At 44.1% G+C, this 22,216-nt stretch overlaps 1 protein-coding gene across 2 annotated transcripts in view; it reads left to right on the forward strand.

Moving 5' to 3' along the window:
- Window positions 1–22,216, forward strand: part of WIPF3 (WAS/WASL interacting protein family member 3) — a 116,671-nt gene that overhangs the window by 38,357 nt on the left and 56,098 nt on the right. For both annotated transcript variants that reach the window (XM_068236080.1, XM_068236081.1), the window contains one exon: window positions 4,431–4,545. In XM_068236080.1, the coding sequence (XP_068092181.1) occupies window positions 4,459–4,545 (87 nt within the window). In that variant the 5' untranslated portion in view covers window positions 4,431–4,458. The remainder of the gene's footprint in view (window positions 1–4,430; window positions 4,546–22,216) is intronic.

Below are 22,216 nucleotides of genomic sequence, written 5' to 3' on the forward strand. Positions count from 1 at the left end.
TAGGTTATACAATTGGACGTTATTTTGTACTACGTTATGTGTCTCTTGGCGCGCCGTTTTCGCCGTATACTGATTGAACGAAAACAGCGCATGCGTTACATTTTTAAAAAAAAACATTACTGAGCATGTGCAACACATAACGCAGCAAATGTATTGCTAAACGCACAGCATGCAGCACTTTCTAAATAATGCTACACGTTACACACAACGCAACATGTGCACTGTGAATGTCGCACAGACTTTGCATTGCAGTGCGTTAGTCTGCGTTGGAACATTTTCTAACGTGCGACTTTAACGTCGCACTGTGAAAGAGGCCTTAGTCATTTTTCATAGCCTCACTGGTTTGCTGTGTGAATACAAAGCCATTTCTAATTTGTACAAGTTTGTATTTCATCGGGTGCTTGATTATAAAAAATGATAAAGTTTCCATTTTTTTTGCCTTAGTGATACGTGAGTCGAACTCCTTTGCCTGCAAACTACTGTTTCCTCATCATTAGGGGTAATTCATAGTTAATTGTGGCAACTGGCAAGGTATAATTTAGCTAATTGGTAGCAACACTGTAATTGATATTAAACAAGCCCAAACAATACTTTTGTTGGTGTGTTCAGCTTTTAAACTGCTCCTTAAATATGACTTTATGATTCCTTAATAAATGTTAACATCAGTGCTTTGATGTGAGTCGTTTGTTAAAGGAAAGTTCTTGAGACATTTAGTGCAAATACGGTAGTGCATATACGGTAGTGCTGGAAGTGTGCATATACACACTTCAAGTAGACCAAAAGTAAAAAAAAAAAATGTTGTCCTCAGTCAGCCTTAAAGGACAACCGAGGTGACATGTGACATGATGAGATAGACATGTGCTGCGTAATATGGCGCTTTATAAATACAATAAATAAATAAAAATGTGTATGTACAGTGCCTAGCACACAAATAGGCTGTGTTCCTTGTTTTCTTTCTCTGGCTGAAAAAGTTAAACATCAATTATGCAAGTGACAGTTTCTGTCTGGGTCAGGACTGGGTAAGACTATAGAACAGCCCTCACTGAGAAGTAATTACAGCCATACCACACTTTCCTGTCAGTAAATGGCTTCTGAGAGCAGGAAAGAGATACAAATGGTCAATAATTCATAGATTTGAGCTCTGACATACTTTAACGATTTCAGCCGCCCAGACGTGATCTTCACGTCCAGGCGGCTGCTCTGCTGCAGAGGTGCGCTTCGGCGCGCTAACGCGCGCGCGGCCCCCTTGCCGTTCCCCGCTAGCCCTGAGATTGTTCCCGTTTCCCAGCAGAAAAAACGACGGTCTCTTATCAGAGGCCGCAGTCTTTCTGCAAAAAAGAGTTTCCCCGTCCTTGTTCTTCCAGGAAGCGCGAAGCACAAGTTAAAAAAAAAAACACTCAAGGTGGCCAAATAGTAAAACTACATCTACATACATTTTTCAAGCCAATGTACACACATTATAACATAAAAAATTAACTGTTTATTTCCCAACACCAAAAAATTACCCAAATAAAATATTTAGTGGGGAAAAAAAATTACAATAATAATAATAAAAAAAAAATACTTACCTAAGGGTCTGAACTTTTTAAATATGCATGTGAAGGGGGTATACTACGAACATTTTTTAAATTATAAGCTTGTAAATAGTGATGGACGCAAAACTGAAATAATGCACCTTTATTTCCAAATAAAATATTGGTGCCATACATTGTGATAGGGACAACATTTAAATGGTGTAATAGCCGAGACAAATAGGCAAATAAAATACATAGGTTTTAATTATGGTAGCATGGATTATTTTAAAGCTATAATGGCCAAAAACTGAGAAATAATGATTTTTTTCAATTTTTTAAAATATTCCTTTTAAAATGTACCACCCAAAGAAAGCCTAATTAGTGGCGAAAAAACAAGATTTAGATCACGTAGTGATAAAGTTATTAGCGAATTAATGGGAGTTGAAAATTGCTCTGATGCATAAGGTGAAAAATCCCTGCGGGCTGAAATGGTTAATGAAGGTGTCATTGAGCAGAGACAATGAAACAGTAAACACTTTAAAACTAGATTCAAATATAAAATCAAACTGTGGGATATCTAAAGTCATTTTTAGGAGACTGAGGATAGATACAATTGTTTTTCTCATCAGCTTATTTTCACCTCGGATGTCCTTTAAGCTTCAGCAGGTCCCTGTTCTCACCTACTCTTATTGGTTATGGAATTGTGGACAAATCCTCCTTGGCATTCACATTGGTGTATAGGCCAAGGCAATGGTCATGTGATGGAGAAGGTTAACCCTTACTGGGGCTGTTTTTGTTGGTCAAGATTAAGGCAAGGTTCACAGCATTGCATTCCCTGTAAAATCCATACCACATGTTATCCGACCATTGCGTTGCATACAGTAAAGTATACAGCCAATGAAAAGTATGCTTTACTGTTACTGTTAGAACACAGGTTTTGCGGTAATGCACTGCATGCAGTCAGTTGGGATGCCGCATGCCATTAGACCACACCGCAATGGCTGCACTGCCACTGCATTGGTTTTGCATTCCATTGCGTTACGCTGCACTGCAATGCCCCAGTAAGTAGCCTAAATGGCTTTTTTTATTTGTTATGGAAATAGCACTTATGACTTTCTTCACCTATCCCTACCTGTCCCGTGCAGTGGCTGGATAGTGTACTGGTCAAAGGCTCTGCCTCTGACACAGGAGACCAGGGCTCAAATATCTGTTCTTCCTGTTCAGTAAGTCAGCACCTATTCAGTAGGAGTCCTGGGGCTAGACTCCCTAACACTGCTACTGCCTGTAGAACGCGTCCTAGTGGCTGCAGCTCTGGTGCTTTGAGTCTGCCTGAAAAAAAAAGCGCAATATAAATGTTATTTGTCTTGTCCCTATTCATTTCCACCCCCCAAACATGGGATGGGATGATCCAAAATAAACTGTGTAGTGTGCTTAAGGCCTAAGCATGCTTCTGTGCATTTTCCAGCAACGCATCAATGTTACAGACTGATGAAAATTGCTGAAAAAGGCACAGAAGCGCATAAGTGAGCACAGGCCCTTACTTGTAACTACAGGTAGTCCCCTTTTAAAGGGTGCAGAGGGTGTGTATCGCTTCTATCCAATCACAAGCAGCCCTGCACATTCCACACATTCCAGCCTTAGCCCAACAGAGCCAAAGAAAACAGATTAGATCATATAACAGAGATAACACAGCCACTGTGCAATTAGGAAAGGCTGCAGTAAGCCAGAGCACATTAGAACAGGCAAAGGAACTTATAGGATAGAAGAACTAAGGCTGAAAATTTTGTTACAGAGTCTCTTTAAGCTTTTGTGCAGCTAAAAATAAGGCTTATGTAAGAAAAACAAAGTTCTGATGCTGTGAAACTGTTAAAGAAACTCCAAGCCTTTTCAGTGCTGCTGAGTAGATTTTTAGTCTGGAGGTTCACTTTAAGTTTTACCATTCTCACATCTTGCTCACTCATTAATGGCACAGTGTTCATATACTGTAGTTGTTCCACCATGTGACATATGACTATGGTGCAGGAGTCCTGACTGAATAAGGTGCAAGAAAGTATATATATATATATAGAGAGAGAGAGAGAGAGAGTCAGTAATTAACATTTCCAATCCTGTCAAAAGGTACATACACAGGCCAGATTTTTCCAAACGTCCGGTCGTTTGGATGTCAAATCGGAGGTGTGTATGGTCGGTCGTTCAGCTGGTAAGACTGGATTTGAACGAAAAATCTGACATGTGTATGAGCCTAAAGATGCAGAAAAAAATAGATCATTCCTTATTTGCTATGAGATGGCATTATATATTCACTAAACTGTGGTAATCAGAATATTGTGCGTAAAGTCATATCGTACAATGAGCAGAGCAGAATGCAATATATTACATGCAGTGCATTATGCTCTATTCATGTGTAAAGCTGGGTCTACACGGCACGATGTGTCTTTTCAATCGAGTCGCTGATGCGGCTCGATTGATAAGATCCGACAGGTCCGATCTCGCCGCGCCCGTTTCCCCGCTCGTTTCCCGCGAGCGTACAATAGCGTGGAATCGAGTGGAAGATAAGCGGCGCCGGCGGGGATGAGTCGAATCCAACGCCCGCGCGGACGAGCGGGGATGCGGCAGGTACACGCGGGGATGCGGCAAAGTCGATCCGGCGGCTAATCGAGGCGCTCCGTGTAGACCCGGCTTTTGACTTTACACACATTATTTTGATCACCATAGTTAATGAATATATCCCAATGTGTGTAGCCAGAGTCCTTTTGACACTCTGCTGTTTATCATGTAGAATTTCTTTATTAGTGTCTCTGGAGTTCACTATATATTCAAGTGATAACTATCTTCCTGTACACACATTGTTACTAGGTAGCCAATCTTAATGGTGCATGAATCTGATTACTAATACAGTCTTTTGTTGTATTTCAGGGCTGAACGCTAATTAGAGACCCCAGTCATGCCGGTGCCTCCTCCACCTCCACCACCTCCACCACCTCCACCATTACCAGGTGGTCCACCTGCGCCACCACCTCCTTTCTCCCAGGTATGTTCTTTCCAACTGACACAGGGAAATATCTCCAGCTACTGTATTCTCCAATCCATATAACCATGTCCAAACAAAAGAGATCAGCAGGACTGCCAAGAAAATAGTATTGTTTATAAGGAAATAAATATTGTATGTCAGCCACCATATGCCTCTCACTTTAGGCTCCCTTTGAGGCTACATTCACAGTGATGTGTTACTGTGCATAGCCTGCTAAAATAGGATCACAACATAGGGGAAAAGTCACACTGCGAGTTATGCATGTAGTAGACCGCTTACAGTCAGGCATACAGTGCACATAAAGTATGCTTCAAGGACTTCCGAGCTAAATTTAGCTTTACTTACCTGGGTTTTCTTCCAGTCATTTGTCACTTGCCATCTTCTCCCAGGTCCTGCTGCCAGCCCCTGAAGTATTGCAGCCTCCCAATGGCTCAGCGTCTTCTGCGCATGTGTGGGCATGCACCCGTTCTGCGCGCCAATGCACCCAAGTCATCGGAAGTGTACTCCGCCTGCGCAAGTACCTGTGCAGTAGTACTGATCACAAGTTGGATTCTTTAGTGATGGGGATTGATTAAATATGATCTTATCCTTCAATCTAAATGATCTTATAAAAATGATGATAGTTGGCTAAACGTTGTACCGTTAATTTGCACCTTTTGATAAGGAATCAGGGTTAGAACCGCCGTCAGTGACTTATTACTATCTGTGTTCCGAATTGGGAGATTTTGCATGATTTCTTGTCTTTAGTGGTACTTGTGGGTGAGACAGGAAGTACATTTTCCCAGAAGGGTCACAGACTGCAGGAAAAAAATTAATAGAGGTTCAAACACATCATGGAAACGATCACTTGTCGCTTTAAAAATTGCAGTACAAATTGCGTAGTGGGTACGGGCCTTAAAGTGGATCCGAGATGAACTTTTACTCATTGCATAATTGTGTTCCTTTCCTATTGTTTATAGGGCATTCCTCAAGCCAAATACTTTTTTTTTTTTTTTAATACTCTAATTCCCTATAAACTAAACAAGCCTCGCCCACAGCTTTTCAGAGAGCCTTGGCATTTTCAGACAGTAGCAAGGGCTCATGGGAGCTCAGTCTGGGCAGGAGGAGGGGGAGGTATTACTAGCCAGAGATTTCAGAGGCAGATGGGAGGAGGGAGGAGGAGGGGGGATTAGGTTTTTTTTCACAGGCTGAGTGCTGAAGATGCAGATAAGCTTGCCTGTGTGTAACGTTTACAAACAACATGGCTGCTGTCATTGTATAACAGGAAGAAATAATCATATCCTATTGAAGCTGTTTGCAGCTAGATTTGCTGTGTGAACTATCTGAACTTTAGATAAGATATATAGACAAGTTACTTACATAGTTATTTTGGTTTAAAAAAGACATACGTTCATCGAGTTCAACCAGTACAGCATCACAGTATTTATAATAATCAGCAATGTAGCGACAGGGAGTTGATAGTGAGTAAAGTATGACAGCAAGTAGTGTAAGTGGCTATCACACTTTTTCAGGGTGGAGGGGGGTTTCTGGCTTTCTGCCTAACTATGTGGGTATTTATTTTGGGGGGGGGAGGGGGTAGTAGATCACCTTGAATCGAAAGTTTGTGAAGTAGCTCGCGAGCCAAAAAAGTGTGGGCACCCCGGGTATAGACTGATATAAACAGAAACTTGTCCTTTACAGATAATTCAGCTGTAAGCTGACTGCTGGAGACTGAAAATACACAACAGTAAGCTGTCTGCCAAAAAAAGACCAGGGACAAAATTACATGGAAGCAAAAATACATGGTAGCAAAAATAATATACTGGATGTACTTCCACTGTCTTCTGCTCTGCTGAAAGTCTTAGGCCTCGTTCAGACTATACGCGCTGCCGTCCGCATTTTGGCAGCGCGTATAGTGTGCGACACGCAAGAACGGTAGAAGGGCATAGACAGCCCTTCTACCGTTCCCATCATATGCGCTGCGTGGCAGCGCGATTGCGCTATCGCGTGCTGCACGCATTTTTGGGAATCGCAGCGCAGATCCCATTCATTGTAATGAATGGGATCTGCAGCGCAGCGCATAGGAGCGCAGATGGCGTGCGATCGGACGCGTTGCGTTCCAATCGCACAGCCATCTGCGCTAAATGATGTGAACGAGGCCTTACTAAAACAAAACTTTTGCCAAAGAATAGGTTTTGTGCGCATTGACTTAAGGTTGGGCACCACCATTTGGGTCTTAGGGTTAGACCCTGTTTTGCCTCACGGGAAGGGTTTTTAAACCCTCTAACTTCGCTCACCACCATAGTGGGTAAAATGAATTGCAGCAAAACATGAGGAAAAATTAAATAATAATATTTTTTGAGCTACAATCCTGTTATAAAAATTATCTAGGCTTGCAGAATCATAGTTTGAGGCTACTTACACACCAAGACATTGCATTGGTCGCATAACGTGCCCCTAACGCAACGTTTGGTGGTGTTGAAGTTGGACGTCAGATTGAGCTGCGTTATGCAGCTCTCAAAGCAGCCGCTCCAGGTTAGTGATAGGAAGTCCGGATCTTTTTAAAGATTTGAATCATTTGAATCGGATCATTGAAAAGATCCGGATCTTTAAATCGAATCATTTGAATCATTTTACTAGGGAAGCAGACTGGGCGAAATGACTAGCAGGACAGGACTTTCCCTGCACTGTACATTCTGTATGTTCCTGTTTCTTCCAGACAGACCTCCACTGTGAACCAAATCTTTCATTGTGATGATCCGGATGATTCGACTCACAAAAAAAGATCCGGATCAAATAAACGATTCGTTCATGATCCGGACAACACTACAGTCCTACCATGAGTCTCTGCAGTAGGGCTGTCGCGATATACCGGTATCGCGATATATCGCGGTTTCAATGTGCATGGTTATAATACCATGCACATTGTCAAAATACCGGTTTTTCCACTTCCGCATTCGCCGCCCGTCACCACTCAGCAAATCGGCTCTCAGGCGCCGGATATGAAGCACGTCCAGTGAGGACGCGGCTGCTGGAACGTACAGACTGCCTCCCAGGCTCCCACCAGCGGCGCACTATGCAAAGCACTTCTCCTGAGTCCTGGGCTGGTGTCATCAATGACGCTCGTTCCCGCCCAGCGGCTCTGCACTCTAAGTGAATTAAGCACTTAGGACAGAGGACTTGGCTGCTGACCAGTGAGTATTTGTCCCCTGACTCCCCTCTCCCTCCCTCTGGCTCTCCACCTAATTCTAGCTACACCTATCCCTATGCTGCGGCCACCTACCACTAGCTACACCTATCCCTGTCTACCTATGCTGCGGCCACCTATCACTGGCTACACCTATCCATGGCTGCCTATGCTGCACCACCTACCACTGGCTACACCTATCCCTAGCTACCTATGCAGCACCACCTACCACTGGCTACACCTATCCCTGGCTACCTATGCTGCGGCCACCTACCACTGGCTACACCTATCCCTGGCTACCTATGCTGCGGCCACCTACCACTGGCTACACCTATCCCTGGCTACCTATGCTGCAGCCACCTACCACTGGCTACACCTATCCCTGGCTACCTATGCTGCAGCCACCTACCACAAGCTACCTATGCTGCGGCCACCTAACACTGGCTACACCTATCCCTGGCTACCTATGCTGTGGCCACCTACCACTGGCTACACCTATCCCTGGCTACCTATGCTGCGGCCACCTACCACTGGCTACACCTATCCCTGGCTGCCTATGCTGCACCACCTACCACTGGCTACACCTATCCCTGGCTACCTATGCAGCACCACCTACCACTGGCTACACCTATCCCTGGCTACCTATGCTGCGGCCACCTACCACTGGCTACACCTATCCCTGGCTACCTATGCTGCAGCCACCTACCACTGGCTACACCTATCCCTGGCTACCTATGCTGCGGCCACCTACCACTGGCTACACCTATCCCTGGCTACCTATGCTGCGGCCACCTACCACAGGCTACCTATGCTGCGGCCACCTAACACTGGCTACACCTATCCCTGGCTACCTATGCTGCGGCCACCTACCACTGGCTACACCTATCCCTGGCTACCTATGCAGCACCACCTACCACTGGCTACACCTATCCCTGGCTACCTATGCTGCGGCCACCTACCACTGGCTACACCTATCCCTGGCTACCTATGCTGCAGCCACCTACCACTGGCTACACCTATCCCTGGCTACCTATGCTGCGGCCACCTACCACTGGCTACACCTATCCCTGGCTACCTATGCTGCGGCCACCTACCACAGGCTACCTATGCTGCGGCCACCTAACACTGGCTACACCTATCCCTGGCTACCTATGCTGCGGCCACCTACCACTGGCTACACCTATCCCTGGCTACCTATGCTGCGGCCACCTACCACAGGCTACCTATGCTGCGGCCACCTAACACTGGCTACACCTATCCCTGGCTACCTATGCTGCGGCCACCTACCACTGGCTACACCTATCCCTGGCTACCTATGCTGCGGCCACCTACCACAGGCTACCTATGCTGCGGCCACCTAACACTGGCTACACCTATCCCTGGCTACCTATGCTGCGGCCACCTACCACAGGCTACCTATGTTGCGGCCACCTAACACTGGCTACACCTATCCTTGGCTACCTATGCTGCGGCCACCTACCACTGGCTACACCTATCCCTGGCTACCTATGCTGCGGCCACCTACCACAGGCTACCTATGCTGCGGCCACCTACCACTGGCTACACCTATCCCTGGCTACCTATGCTGCGGCCACCTACCACTGGCTACACCTATCCCTGGCTACCTATGCTGCGGCCACCTACCACAGGCTACCTATGCTGCGGCCACCTAACACTGGCTACACCTATCCCTGGCTACCTATGCTGCAGCCACCTACCACTGGCTACACCTATCCCTGGCTACCTATGCTGCGGCCACCTACCACAGGCTACCTATGCTGCAGCCACCTACCACTGGCTACACCTATCCCTGGCTAACTATGCTGCGGCCACCTACCACAGGCTACCTATGCTGCGGCCACCTAACACTGGCTACACCTATCCCTGGCTACCTATGCTGCGGCCACCTACCACAGGCTACCTATGCTGCGGCCACCTAACAGTGGCTACACCTATCCCTGGCTACCTATGCTGTGGCCACCTATCACTGGCTACACCTATCCCTGGCTACCTATGCTGCCGCCACCTACCACAGGCTACCTATGCTGCGGCCACCTACCACTGGCTACACCTATCCCTGGCTACGTATGCTGCAGCCGCCTATTACTGGCAGGTGGAGGCACATTATTTAATGTAAGGGGGTGGGGCCCAGGTCCAAATAATTGTTTAATACCATATACCGTAATACCGTCATACCGTGTTTTTGTTTTGACGGTTATCATACCGTGGAATTTCATACCGTTGCAACCCTACTCTGCAGTGCAGTGAATATTAATTAGCCATGTGGCTGGCTGCGGAGGAGGAGGGGAGACCTCCTCCTCCAACATTACTGAGCATGTGCAAGCAGTCTAACGCTGCTTAGCCCACTATAACGTACAGCATGCAGCACTTTGTTTAAACGTGCTGCGTTACTATCTAACGCAACGTGGGCACTGTGAACAGCACAATTGATTTTACAGTTAGGCATTGGTAGAGGGAGGGTTCTTTGTGAGACTAGGGTTAGGTTAGATCATAGTAAAATATCAGTAAAGATTACCGCTATTTTACTATCGGAATTCAATACGGTAGTGGAATATTAGTGATTTTAGCAATATTTTACTAGCGTACATGTACACTTAGCTACCCTTTATATGGGTATCAGGCCTTTGGGGGTTGAAAAGATGGCATTGGGCAGCTGATAGAATTAAATGTGCTTGAAATGTAACTCTTGTTTGAAACAACAGGAAAGCAGTTGCACCATTTAATAGCTCTGACACAACACAGAAGTGGTGGTGAAGTCCTAAAAGGACCAGTGACAGCTGTCCCCGTGTGAGTGTGGATTTTGTAAACATTGTTCAATTTCCTCTCCATTACTTGCAGTTGTTGCAGTGAGCTGTGAGCACAATGACTTTAGCACTGGAGGTTTCTTGAATAACATCTCAGCACCAAGTCACCTCTCATATAACACAGGAATGTGACAGATGGTTCCATTTGTTGTTGCTTCACTTGTCTTATCCTGGAGACAGTAATGGATAGTCACCACCTTCTTGTAGTTTAAAGAGAAACTCCGACCAAGAATTTAACTTTATCCCAATCAGTAGCTGATACCCCCTTTTACATGAGAAATATAATGATTTTCACAAACAGACCATCAGGGGGCACTGTATGACTGATTTTGTGCTGAAACCCCTCCCACAAGAGGCTCTGGTACCATACGGTACTCTGGGCAAACTGCCACAATGTAACAATGTTCACAGACAGGAAATGGCTGTTTACAGCTGTCTGCAAGGCCAGAATAGCTAGAAACAGCTATATAACCTGCCCACAGTAAAAATTTCACCATGTAATACATGTCAGAATGTGAATCTGGGAGAGGAAAGATTTTACAATGAGCAAACACTGACTAAATCATTTATACATAATTATGGTAAAAATGAAGCACTTTTTTTTATTACATTATTTTCACTGGAGTTCCTCTTTAAGTACAAAAATAGTCATTCCTTAAAGTGTCCAGAACACAATGGACATTTGTCCCCCAGTGTAAAAGTCGTTTATAAGCCAAGTGATCTCTTGGGTGTTTAAATCAGGATAATGTGCCCCAGGACAGTTTCTAGGCTAAATTGCACCCAGGACGAGGGTGTAAAAATTGCCCAGCCCCTCCTCCTCCGTGGACTTGCAAACCCTTACTTTTTAGGGACAGTCGCACAGCCACTGGTCACAAGTAGATCTGCCTACTTACTAGTGACCAGCCGCTCATCCAGGAGGAAGCAGGGACCAAGAAAACACACAGGCGAAGACAGCCCGGAAAGCAACTCCTCCATGGGTGCCGCGCATTGACAGCCTGCAGTACTGCTACAGGACATCAGGTGTCATCACACGGTGGTGATGTAATGATAACTTCACGTCTGATGCAGGCAGCCCAAGAAGAGTCAAGGAAGGTGATTGCGCTGGTAATCTTCTATTTTCTTCTATTTGGCCGTACTGCGCGTCACCAGTTCCCTAGCAGTTATGTCTTTCTGCCACCGCGCGGTCACCCTGCCAGCACTGCCCAAGAAACGGTCCTGCTGTTCTCTGCAAATAGCATGTATGTCATAACTGAGTAATAACAGTGGCCATAGCTGACCTCACACATTATATGTGGTTCACAGGTATGAAAAACAAAAGTTTGCTTTCCTAAAATAGAAAGAATTTGCGATAATTCAGGTTGGAGTGAGCTTGAGATGTCTCCCAGAGCAACACTGCTGAATATATGCAAATTAACCATTGTACCCTTGGTTAATTTGCATATATTCAGCAGTGTTGCTCTAGGAGACATCTCAAGCTCACTCCAACCTGAATTATCGCAAATTCTTTCTGTTTTAGGAAAGCAAACTTTTGTTTTTCTTAACATCTTAGTAAGGGGTTTTTTAGGACCATTGGAGTCCCTTACACACTCCAATGAGTTCTGGGTCACCATGAGCTTGCTGGTTAGTCTGTGGTTCACAGGTATAGTAGGCTCTGTGATCAGTGGATGCATAATGAATTATCCTGATATGTTGTTTGGAAGATCATTTTTACCAGTGGTGTAGCTAAGGAGCTTTGGGCCCCAGTGCAAGTTTTACATCGGGCCCCCCCAAGAATTCTGTACATAATAATTCATATGAGGCAACTAAACCTGCCAATGACATCCACAGTATGAGGTGTAAGCAGAGGAGGGGAACAGTTTGTTAATAATTATCACTATTCAAAGCATATATAGAAGTGATCAATACTAGCATCGCACCATTGTAGAGCTAACATTGTGGTTGATGGAGGGCCCCTAGTAGGGCTGAACGGTTTCACGTTTTTAAACCGAAACCGCGATTCCTGTGAAGACGATCTAGTGATTGTCAGTGGCTCCGGTTTTCCCCGGCGCCCGCTGAGCTGGTCCGTATGGCTCCGCCTACTGCCATGCCATCATACGCAAGAAGAGCCAGTGATTAGCAAAAGCTGTGCTGCTCAATACAGCTCCGCCTACCTCCGCCGTCGTCATACCATCGCTACCCAGCGATTGGTGAAGCCGTGTGCTGCTCTGGACTTGAGTGGATCCGCCCCCACCGCTGTCATACGCAATCAAACTCCACAGGCTCCGAGTGTGCTCAGTGTTCACTGTTCAGCCCCCAGCTCAGCGACATCACAGAAGGCTCCCTGCCTTCATACATCTATGGTATGCATTGTCCTGCTCTCTCCACTGTCTCACTCAGACCCCGTCACTGCCCTCATACACTCCAGGTCCAGTCCACAGTGTTCACAGCCCCTCACCAGCAACATCACACACCCAACCCCGCCTCCATACACTGGCCATGCATGCAATGAATATCATCACCCTAATATGCATGGTCACTTGCTGTGCCACTAAAGTCGGTAATAGTGCTGCTCAGTCTGCTTTAGTGCTCCCCAATGGTGTTTGGTCTCATCTGAGAACCAACGGAATTGCCAGCGTTGCACTGCTTGATAAAAGGGGTACAACACGCTCTTAAGGTTCAGGTTCCCATACACACATCAATCTTATTGATTCCTTGCAGATTCTGATGGGATAGGAATCGATTCCTTTAAAATATGTAATCGATTGAGTTTCGATTTGGACCAGATATTGATTGAACATGTAGATTGAACAGGATGGAAAATACTAGGTCAATCAGGGCAGTGAAAGAACAGTGGTAGATCTGCATCTTGCTTCAAACAGTTTCAAAACTTTAAAGAAAACCTGAACTGAAAATTAAAAGTCAACATAAACATACACAAGTTATACTTACTTCCCGTGTAGTCTACTCCTCAATCTCTTTCTCCTCTCCCGCGTCCTGTTTGTCCACTGTGATCAATGAAATTCTCCGTCCTCCATTTTGAAAATGCCCATTACCCCATAACAGCTTTCGGGTCAGCAAACTGTTAAACCGTCACATCGCCCACTTGAGCCATGGGGAAACATGGCACATCATTTGTCCTCTCAGCTATAACTGACAGCAACTGATATATAACTGACAGCAACTCATATATTTCAGTTCTGACAATATGTCAGAATTGGAAAGGATCATTGTCAGAAGAAAATGGTGAGCTTGTGAGAGGAACTGATGGCAAGGAAACTATGTAATATTCATTTGATGTTTCCTCATGTGTTTGTTTTAAATAATTTTGCTCAGTTCAGGTTCTCTTTAAAGAATGTTGTTAGTTTTCATCATTGCATTAAATGAATAGCTATTTGTTGTGATAATATTCACGTAATGCAGTACCATTTATAATCATGACAGAAAATTACATCATACTACTGTCAAATTGATAGTATATTGTCATTTTCTTTCAACTCATGTTTGTAAATCTTACTGTACATTGAGAATTTAGTGCTAGAGCTTGATTTGAAAAAAAAAATTGTGAATCAAATTGAAATCGCAATTTCTGACAGAAATCGTGCAATTCAATCTTTTCCTAAAATCGTTCAGGCCTAGCCCCTAGTGGGCCACTCTTGCCCAAGGGCCCCAGTGTAGTCGCAACCTCTGCACCCCTTATTGCTACGCCAAATGCCAAAAACTTTATTTGAACTGGAGGTTACAATGTACCCTAGACAATATATATATATATATATATATATATATATATATATATATAACAAAAGCAGTTATTTACCTAATAAGAGAGAAGGCTCTGGATCCTACAGAGGTTTCCTGCATCCTCCTGGCCCCCACCATTGCCGAACAGACTCCTGGAACATATCTGATATGCTTTTCGCATATGTTACATCCACTATGCACAGTAATCCTTGCACGATAAGGCCTTTTCTTCCACAGGAGGCTGAAGGCAAGGAATTCAACGTCTGTCAGCAGTTCCCATGGACCATTCAGGTGTTTGTTAGCTCTTAGCACAGGCGTTGGAAAGGCATTTCCTCTTCAAGTCCCCAGCTCGGATGCGATAAGTTTTGGTATTTTTTTGCCACCAGGTAACACCGCCGCATGCCAAACAATGACACACGCGGAGTTACAAACACTGTTATCTGGCAAATGCATACTTCAGACATCTGTCGAAAAGGGGCCTGATGGATTTGTTCTAGTACATGTGTCTATCCAAGACTATGATGACCAATTAAGTCAGATGTAGATGAAAGCCCAATACTCATAATTTTTGACAAATGTAGGGTTAGAAGACAGGTCAGATTTTATTGGTATCTGTGTCCCCATGCAGGAGATTTTCCATTCCTTCCTGTCTCAGTTCCAGGTAATTGCCTTCTACAATATCACTCCCAACGTTGGCTGCAAGTAATAAATATGAAATATTCTTTAACGTTAGTGTGATTAAAAGATTTGTAAATCTATTTAAACACGTGTTTAGTGTTAAAACCATGTTACATTTATATTCAGACAAGGTGAAAAGCAGAGACAATACATGAAGTGCAGCAACCTACACGACATAACGCTGGGTTTTCTTATCACTTGCACCCACGTTACTGCAATCAATAGGTGTACCCAGCTTGGATTTGTCCTCAGCGTGTTGTTCCACAATATAAACAAAAGCTACTATTTCTGGTAGATTGATTGAGCGTTGGAGTTTCTGGAGAATGCTGCTGTGTTTTCCCCCGATAGCTGTGCAGAGCTTATCTGTGCAGGAACAGCAGAGGAAGGGGAAAAGAGATGGTCCGGCACCACAATAACGTAATCTGTTATGAAGCACGCATCTCTCTGAGGAGAAGAACAGGGAAATCCAGAGTGTGTAAAGGTCACATCCAGGCAATGCTTCCTGCATTATCTGCCAAACTCAGATTTTCCAATGTGATACCCTGCCAGTTCTGCCCTAACGTAGAACATTTCTGTATGTGATAAGGAAAGGAGATTTCTAGAACACTCTGACAGAACACACTGAAGCCCCAATGCATATTATTAATACAGTATTGTATAGTGCTGACATCATCTGCAGCACGTTTACATGGTCTGTATAGTCATGCCACTAATTGTCCCTAGCTGACAATCAGGAGCGTAATTACAAAATATGGGGCCCCCCCGCAAAACTTTGATGCGGTCCTCAATACTCACTTCCCTCCCCCTGGTGACCCTCACAAAGCAAGTGTGGACATCATGATCGTCACACTCACAACAAGCGTAGCCACAAAAACTCCCGATCTTGTGGAGAAGGTAGGTTAGTTGTTGGGCCCTCCACAGCTCTGGGCCTCCCTGCGGTCACAGGCACTGCTCCCCTATAGTTACGCCCCTACTCACAATACTAGTATTATGCGTACAGAAGTTTAGTAATTAAGTATTGTAGGTTTTTTTAACCTCTTCCAGACCTTGATGATTGAAATCTACGCCCTGTTTACGTCCAGTTATTCCTGCCAGGATTTCAATCACCTCCGCCGCGCGGCCTCGTGTCTCTGGCCGCTCCCACCTCTGCTCGCATCGATGCACCTACTCACTCTGCTGTCACGCTGACAGCAATGCTTCCGCATATCAGTCAGGAGCCAATTTCATTCTCTCCTATACCCCCTTGATTGCTATGAGCCAATTACAAAAATCACAGTACTAAAAAAAAGGCACAAACGGCTCTGGTCTGAGAGTAGCCAGAGACGTCCATAAATGGTTAATTATGATACTGACACCAATTCTTCTCCTTCTCAGAGACCAACAGCTACCTGCTGAACGCATATAATGGATGCAACATATTCATTGTATGCACATTACTCTTCCACTATTTGCTGCACATTACACTTCCACTATTTGCTTAATTAATGCATGTTACACAATTTCTGTACCGCCATGTCAGCACACATTAGCGTTTTGTGAATCCTCACCCACAGCAGGTAGACAGGGAGGACCTGGAAGGGGGCACCAACCAGTCTTTATCTTAAAGGACAACCGAGGTGACATGATGCGTTAGACATGTGTATGTATAGTGCCAAGCACACAAATAACTAGGTTGTGTTCCTTTTGTTTTCTTTCCCTGCCCGAAAGAGTTAAACATCAAGTATGCATGTGACAGTTTCTGCCCGGGTCAGGACCGGGTCGGACTGGGTCAGACCATAGCATAACCCTCACTGATAAGTAATTACAGCCATAAAACACTTTCCTGTCAGTAAATGGCTCCTGAAAGCAGGAAATAGATAAAAAGGGTCAATAGTTCATAGATTTGAGTTCTGGCATACTTCAATATAGGTGTCATTGAGCAGAGACAATGAAACAGTAAAAACTTTAAAAAACTAGATTTAAATATAAAATAAAACTGTGGAGTATCTAAAAAAAGTCATTTTTAGGAGAATGAGGGTAGACGGTTGTTTTTCTCATCAGTATATTTTCACCTTGGATGTCCTTTAAAGCACCGGGCTGACCCATCCCACAGGAAGGAGCAGAGGTAGGAGATGAGAGAGATCAGGTCAAGGCTCTGTGCAGTGGGGAGATGGTCAGTGAGCTGCTAATAATTCCAACTTGCGTGCAAGTGTAGAAAAAATTGCATTTGTGTTTAAAATTATTCATCCCCCACTGAAATTGAGTGTTTTGGCCAGTATGACATTGATTTTGATCATTTCAGTCATCTTGTTTACAATTAAATCAAAGAAGCACTTGTAAGTCAGACAAATATAACATAACATTTATAATGAAATAACCACAAATGTCTTTTCTGTGCTCACATCATTATCAGTTTCATTTAACCCCCAAGTGACATTCATTGTAAGTACTTAGCACAATATCCTTTTCCAGTTATAACAGCTTTTAAACATAAAGCATAGCTTGACACAAGTGTCTTGCAGTAATCTACGGGTATATTAGCCCATTCTTCATGGGCAAAAGCCTCCAGTTCAGTCACATTCTTAGGCTTGCGCGATGCAACTGCTTTCTTTAAGTCCCACCAGAGATTCTCAATCGGATTTAAGTCTAGTGACTGCGATGACTACTCCAAAATGTTGCAGCCTTTAATCTGCAACCATGCTCTAGTGAACTTGGAGGTATGCTTGGGATCATTGTCCTGTTGAAAGGTCCAACGTCTCCCAAGCCTTAGGTTTGTGACGGACTGCATTACATTTTCATCCAATATCTCCTGGTACTGAAGAGAATTCATGGTACCTTGCATACGCTGAAGCTTCCCTGTACCTGCAGAAGCAAAACAGCCCCAAAGCATGATTGACCTCACGCCATGCTTCACAGTAGGCAAGGTGTTCTTTTCTGTATAGGCCTTGTTCTTCCTCCTCCAAACATAGCGTTGATCCATGGGCCCAAACAGTTCTAATTTTGTTTCATCAGTCCGCAGAACACTATCCCAAAACTTTTGTGGTTTGTCCACATGACTTTTGGCATACAGCAGTCGACTCTTCTTATTCTTTGGAGACAGCAAGGGGTGCGCCTGGGAGTTCTTGCATGGAGGCCTTCATTATGCAGTGTGCGCCTTATTGTCTGAGCTGAAACTTCAGTACCTGCATCTGACAAATCTTTTTTCACTTCCTCAGCAGTCACACGGGGACTTTTCTCCACTTTGCGCTTCAGGTAGCAAACAGCAGTCGAAGTCAGCATCTTCTTTCTGCCAGGACCAGTTAGCGTTTCAACAGTGCCCATTGCCTTGAATTTGCGAATGATGCTTCCTATGGTGTCTCTTGGTATGTTTAACATCTTTTCAATCTTCTTATAGCCATTGCCCTTCCTGTGAAGAGAAATCGCCTCTTCTCTTGTCTTCCTGGACCATTCTCTTGACTTCACCATGTTTGTAAACACACTATTACATGTCTAGAAGGAGCTGAGTATCACAGTCATTTTAAATCTGCCTAATTGGTGCTTATTATGCTTGATTGCTGCTCGTTAACATCCACAGGTGTTTTCAATACTTGATCGAAAACACTTGAATGAACCTCTGTTCTTAAAGGGGAACTTCAGCCTAAACAAACATACTGTTATTAAGTTACATTAGTTATGTTAATTAGAATAGATAGGTAATGTAATCTTTTACCCACCCTGTTTTAAAAGAACAGGCAAATGTTTGTGATTCATGGGGGCTGCCATCTTTGTCATGGGGGCAGCCATCTTTTTGGTTGAAAGGAGACGACAGGGAGCATAAGACACAGTTCCAACTGTCCTGTGTCCTGATAACCCCTCCTAGCTGCACACAATAGGCTTCAAATGTCAAATTAAAAATGTAAAAAAAAAAAATTGCACCAAAACAGCAGAACGAGAAAAACAACATCAGACATCCCATCATGCTTTGCACAGCATAAGGAGAAAACTGCCCGGGCAGTTTTCTTCTGTGCAGCTAAAAATGAGGCTTGTATAAGAGAAACAAAGTTCTGATGCTGTGAAGCTGTTAAAGAAACACCTAGCCTTTTCAGTGCTGCTGAGTCGATTTTTAGTCTGGAGGTTCACTTTAAGAGCAGTAGTCTTTAAGGGGTTGAATAATTGTGTCAATGAAGAAATCACACACAAAAAAAAACATGTAATACTGTATTACAAAAACAATTGATGTCATTTTAGTTGCATTTGGTTCTTTAAAAAGTCCTTGTAAGATTTCATTCTGAACACAATTACATATGTACACAAAATTCCCTAAAACCCTTTACAGCATTGGGGGTTGAATAATTTTAAAAACAACTGTATATGCAGCTTAGAATTGGGCCAGTCAAATGCACTTCCTGATGATTTTTGATTGGCCCTTTTCCAAACTGCATTCAGCGGCATTCACACGCTGCTACCCACATCATCAAACACCATCTTGTCAGCTTCATCACAAACACAGAACATTTATATCGCGCTTTTCTCCTGGCGGACTCAAAGCGACAGAGCTGCAGCCACTAGGACGCGCTCTATAGGCAGTAGCAGTGTTAGGGAGTCTTGCCCAAGGTCTCCTACTGAATAGGTGCTGGCTTACTGAACAGGCAGAGCCGAGATTCGAACCCAGGTCTCCTGTGTCAGAGACAGAGCCCTGACACAGGGCCACACTTGTGAGGCTGTTAGTTCCTCACAAGTCAGTGCTCACATTTGGGTCTCACTTCAGTGCTTTTTTTACGTTTAGCTGCACAGCCTGCTTTGGTAGTGATTGCAAATAATCACGGAAATATTGGTGAAGAATCACAATCGCGATTAAATTTTCATTGACTTTCGGTGTTAAACAGCCCTAAAGGTACATACACACGGGGAAGACACGAGAAGATGGATGGGGGGATCCGCGGCAATGAACGATACGACAAATGAACATTCCCCGACCCATCTTCCGTAATCGCGTACTGCGGGTACAAGCAACGGACGTGAATCAGACTTTGAACAATCGTGGTAGTTAGGGCGTAGTCTTTGGGGATTGGCACGATAGTCCGTTATGGGATCCGTCAGTAGGCCTGATCCAATTCACTTTTCTCCTAAGTCTTCTCTTAGAAGGCAATTTTTCAAATAACTTTTGCAGTCTGCAATTGAAAAGGTAGGTGAAAAAGTACTGGCAGAATTATTCTGAGTATCTTCTTGCTTACTGGTGGCTTAAAAGGCATTTGATTTATAATAGGACAATATTACCTTGAAAAAAATTCAGGCAAAAAAGTCAGTTGGATTGGGCCCAGTGTGTATGTATGGTAGAATCGCTATTTCTTCCTATAGTTGCTTGTGGATAGCATAGAGATCAGTCTACAGCAATACATTATTTATTTCTAGATCTGTATCCTGAGACAGAACTTGAGCTGTGTAATCATAGTGCGGTGTCCTCCTACCTTCTCTGTGACATTCCTTGTCTGGCTCCCACACGGTGCAGCAGCAGAATGTGCTGGCACAGTCTTCCTCCACAGTGGAAAACACAACACGCGTACACACACATACATGCGCACATACACACACACTCGTGCACACACATACACACAGACACTCGGGCGCACACATACACACACACTCGTGCACACACATGCACACAGACACTCGGGCGCACACATACACACAGACTCGTGCACACACATACACACAGACACTCGGGCGCACACATACACACACACTCGTGCACACACATGCACACAGACACTCGGGCGCACACATGCACACACACTTGTGCACACACATACACACAGACACTCAGGCGCACACATACACACACATTCGTGCACACACATGCACACAGACACTCGGGCGCACACATACACACACATACACGCACACACTTCTTCTGGAACCTCTTTAAAGTGGGCTTAAAGTCAGCATTTCTACTTTGCTGTAAAAGATTCCTTACAGCTTTAAAGCTACTATCCCAGAAAAAAACAGTTAAAGACAGCACCTTGTCCTGCCATGGAAAGGCTTCAGATCCGCATCCAGATTGGAGATAACAGTATCTTTGTTTACATTCCAATGTTGTTACATTTGTGTGTAAACAACTGAAAACTCTTTGGGAAGCTCTCTGTGCTTCAAGCATACACACAGTTCAGAACAGCTCACTAGAAGATTTAAAAATGCAATGGCAGGTTTCAGGGCAAGATAAACTATACTTTGGGAACTTGTAATTTGTAGGCAGACAATATTACTTGTGCACAAAAGCAAATTTGATACCTGTATGAGTAACAAAAAGTAGGAAAATGTCAGAGTTTCAGACCACTTTAACATCTATCCACAAGTTGACTTTTCCCTTTTGTGGTGTCATAAACCACTGGACAAATTGCTGTAACAAACTTGCCAATGTATCAAAAGAATTATTGTTGCAGTTGGGTTGCCTAATGCATCCATGCTTTTTCAGTGGTTCATGAACCTGTTAATACAGTGCTAAAATAATACGTAGCTTTTTACAGAGTGCCATTGATTTCATCAAAGGGGCTCAGAATTGACTGTTCTTGCTGCTAGACTGAACTGACAAAGACAAATTTAGTGACATGTCAGGTCACCTGTCAGGCAAATGGCATTCCGGGTGGAGTTCAAACCCAGAGCTGGTGTCATTGGTGTCAATGGACAGGTCTTTGCCAGCTGGTGTTATTGGTGCTCAACGGACAGGTCTTTGTCAGCTGGTGTTACTGGACAGGTCTTTCCTAGTGGTTTGTGGCTCCTAGATTGGATTAAACGGTTTCTAAGACCTCCGCTAATTTTTACACCCTTAATATGCAGACAGCATTCCCTGATGTCCTGTAGGCAGTTGTGGTTGTATGGGAATACCTAATGACAAAAGAATAAAATTCAAGCACATGCTCACTCAGCCTAATACGCTTTATGGACCATATCCTTTACATTTAAATTTGGCTTCCACAAACATGGAATGAAATGACAGATTTCAGTTTCAGACAGTTTCAGACATAGACACAGAAGTATTTCACTAGTGACCATGGGTAACGCAGAAAGGCTGAAACCCCAGAACATGTTATTTGTCTTGGTCACTTGTTCTTTTCTTGTCTTTGGAATGCTGGGAGTTGACTCGTTACAGATAGCTAAGGCTTACTTTTCATTTTGCAGGATCATAAATCATTAATGGCAGATAAAGACCTCGTAGTCCATCTAGTCTCCTATTTATCTTACTTATTCATATTTCATCCTAAGGATAGATTTGTGTTTGTTGTTGTAGCAGATAGATAACATCTGGTGTTGTTCCGGTAAATTTCTGATA

Source organism: Hyperolius riggenbachi, chromosome 5 (genome assembly GCF_040937935.1).
Source record: "Hyperolius riggenbachi isolate aHypRig1 chromosome 5, aHypRig1.pri, whole genome shotgun sequence".
NCBI lineage: Eukaryota > Metazoa > Chordata > Amphibia > Anura > Hyperoliidae > Hyperolius > Hyperolius riggenbachi.